The sequence below is a fragment of the Condylura cristata genome, unplaced genomic scaffold (assembly GCF_000260355.1).
Source record: "Condylura cristata isolate star-nosed mole 26May11 unplaced genomic scaffold, ConCri1.0 scaffold00050, whole genome shotgun sequence".
NCBI lineage: Eukaryota > Metazoa > Chordata > Mammalia > Eulipotyphla > Talpidae > Condylura > Condylura cristata.
In genome coordinates, this window is record NW_004567151.1 from 2,005,232 (window position 1) to 2,006,285 (window position 1,054).

General features: G+C 73.6%; 1 protein-coding gene across 1 annotated transcript in view; it reads right to left on the reverse strand.

The window, feature by feature from the left end:
* DIEXF (digestive organ expansion factor homolog (zebrafish)) overlaps window positions 1-1,054 on the reverse strand; it is a 25,901-nt gene that overhangs the window by 15,379 nt on the left and 9,468 nt on the right. The window contains exons 5-6 of the mRNA XM_012734209.1: window positions 853-941; window positions 5-332 (exon numbers count right to left, since the gene is read on the reverse strand). Of these exons, the coding sequence (XP_012589663.1) occupies window positions 5-332; window positions 853-941 (417 nt within the window). The remainder of the gene's footprint in view (window positions 1-4; window positions 333-852; window positions 942-1,054) is intronic.

Sequence of the window (1,054 nt, forward strand, 5' to 3'; positions counted from 1 at the left end):
CGGCCGTTGTTGGCCAGCACGCGCGCGTTGGCCTTGAGCACGTGGTTGAGCGCGTGCAGGCAGTACAGCAGGCGCACCTCCTCGCCCGCCGGGCCCGCGCCCCGCTCGGGGAACAGCACGTCGCGGTAGGCGCTCATGGCCGCGAACAGCTCCCGCTGCCGCGGCGTGAAGGGGCCGCGCGCGCCGGCCAGGAAGGGGCCGTTGGCCGTCGGCCAGGTGGCGTCCAGGGGCTTCTGCAGGTGCAGCGACTCCACGGCCACCTCCTTCGGCGGCCTGAAGGTCTCCAGCGTCTCAAACTTGGTGGAGAAGACCACCTGGCCGAGGACCGGCCACTGGGGGAGGCAGGGCGAGAGCCGCGTGGGCCGGACGCCCGCCACCGTGGACGCTGCCCCTCGGGGCCGCCCCGAGTCCCCAGGCACGCACCCCACGGGCAGGAGCGCCCCGCAGAGCAGGGGGGGATGGGGGAGTGGGCCAGGCCAGGCCGGGGGCCCGGGCGGCCCACGGGGCACGCCGAGCTCACCCACGGCCACCCCTCATCAGTGGCCCCCGTGGGGACGACAGACGGAGAGGCCACCCGCACCCCAAGTCACCCCAGGGACACCTCATGTCTGAAACGTGGCTCCCGTGGCGGCCCAGAGGCTCGAGAGCTTCGTGGACAGGGACGGCCCTGACCCCACCGACACGGGCCGGGCCTGACCCGTCTCGGCCCTGGCTGTCGGTCTGAACCCCACCTCCACAGCCCCTGGGGAGTGCGGCCCCCAGCCCGGCCCCCCACCGGCCCCCCCTGGTGGGCAGCACCTCTGGTGGCCGGGCCTGGAAGCCACTGTGCGCCCTGGGCCGGCCGCCACTCACTTTCAGCTGCTGCGTGGTCCTGGGGTTCGTGGCCGCGGCCTGGACGTCTTTCTCCTTCAGCTCTCGGTTCACGTGTTGGAAAAACGGATCTGAGGCAGAGCAGAGGCTGTGAGGACGCCCGCGGCCCCCGCCAGCGCCCCTCCTGGACAGCCAGGCCGCCCGCTGACCACCGTGCTCTCAGGCCCGAGTCTGGGGAAGCCAC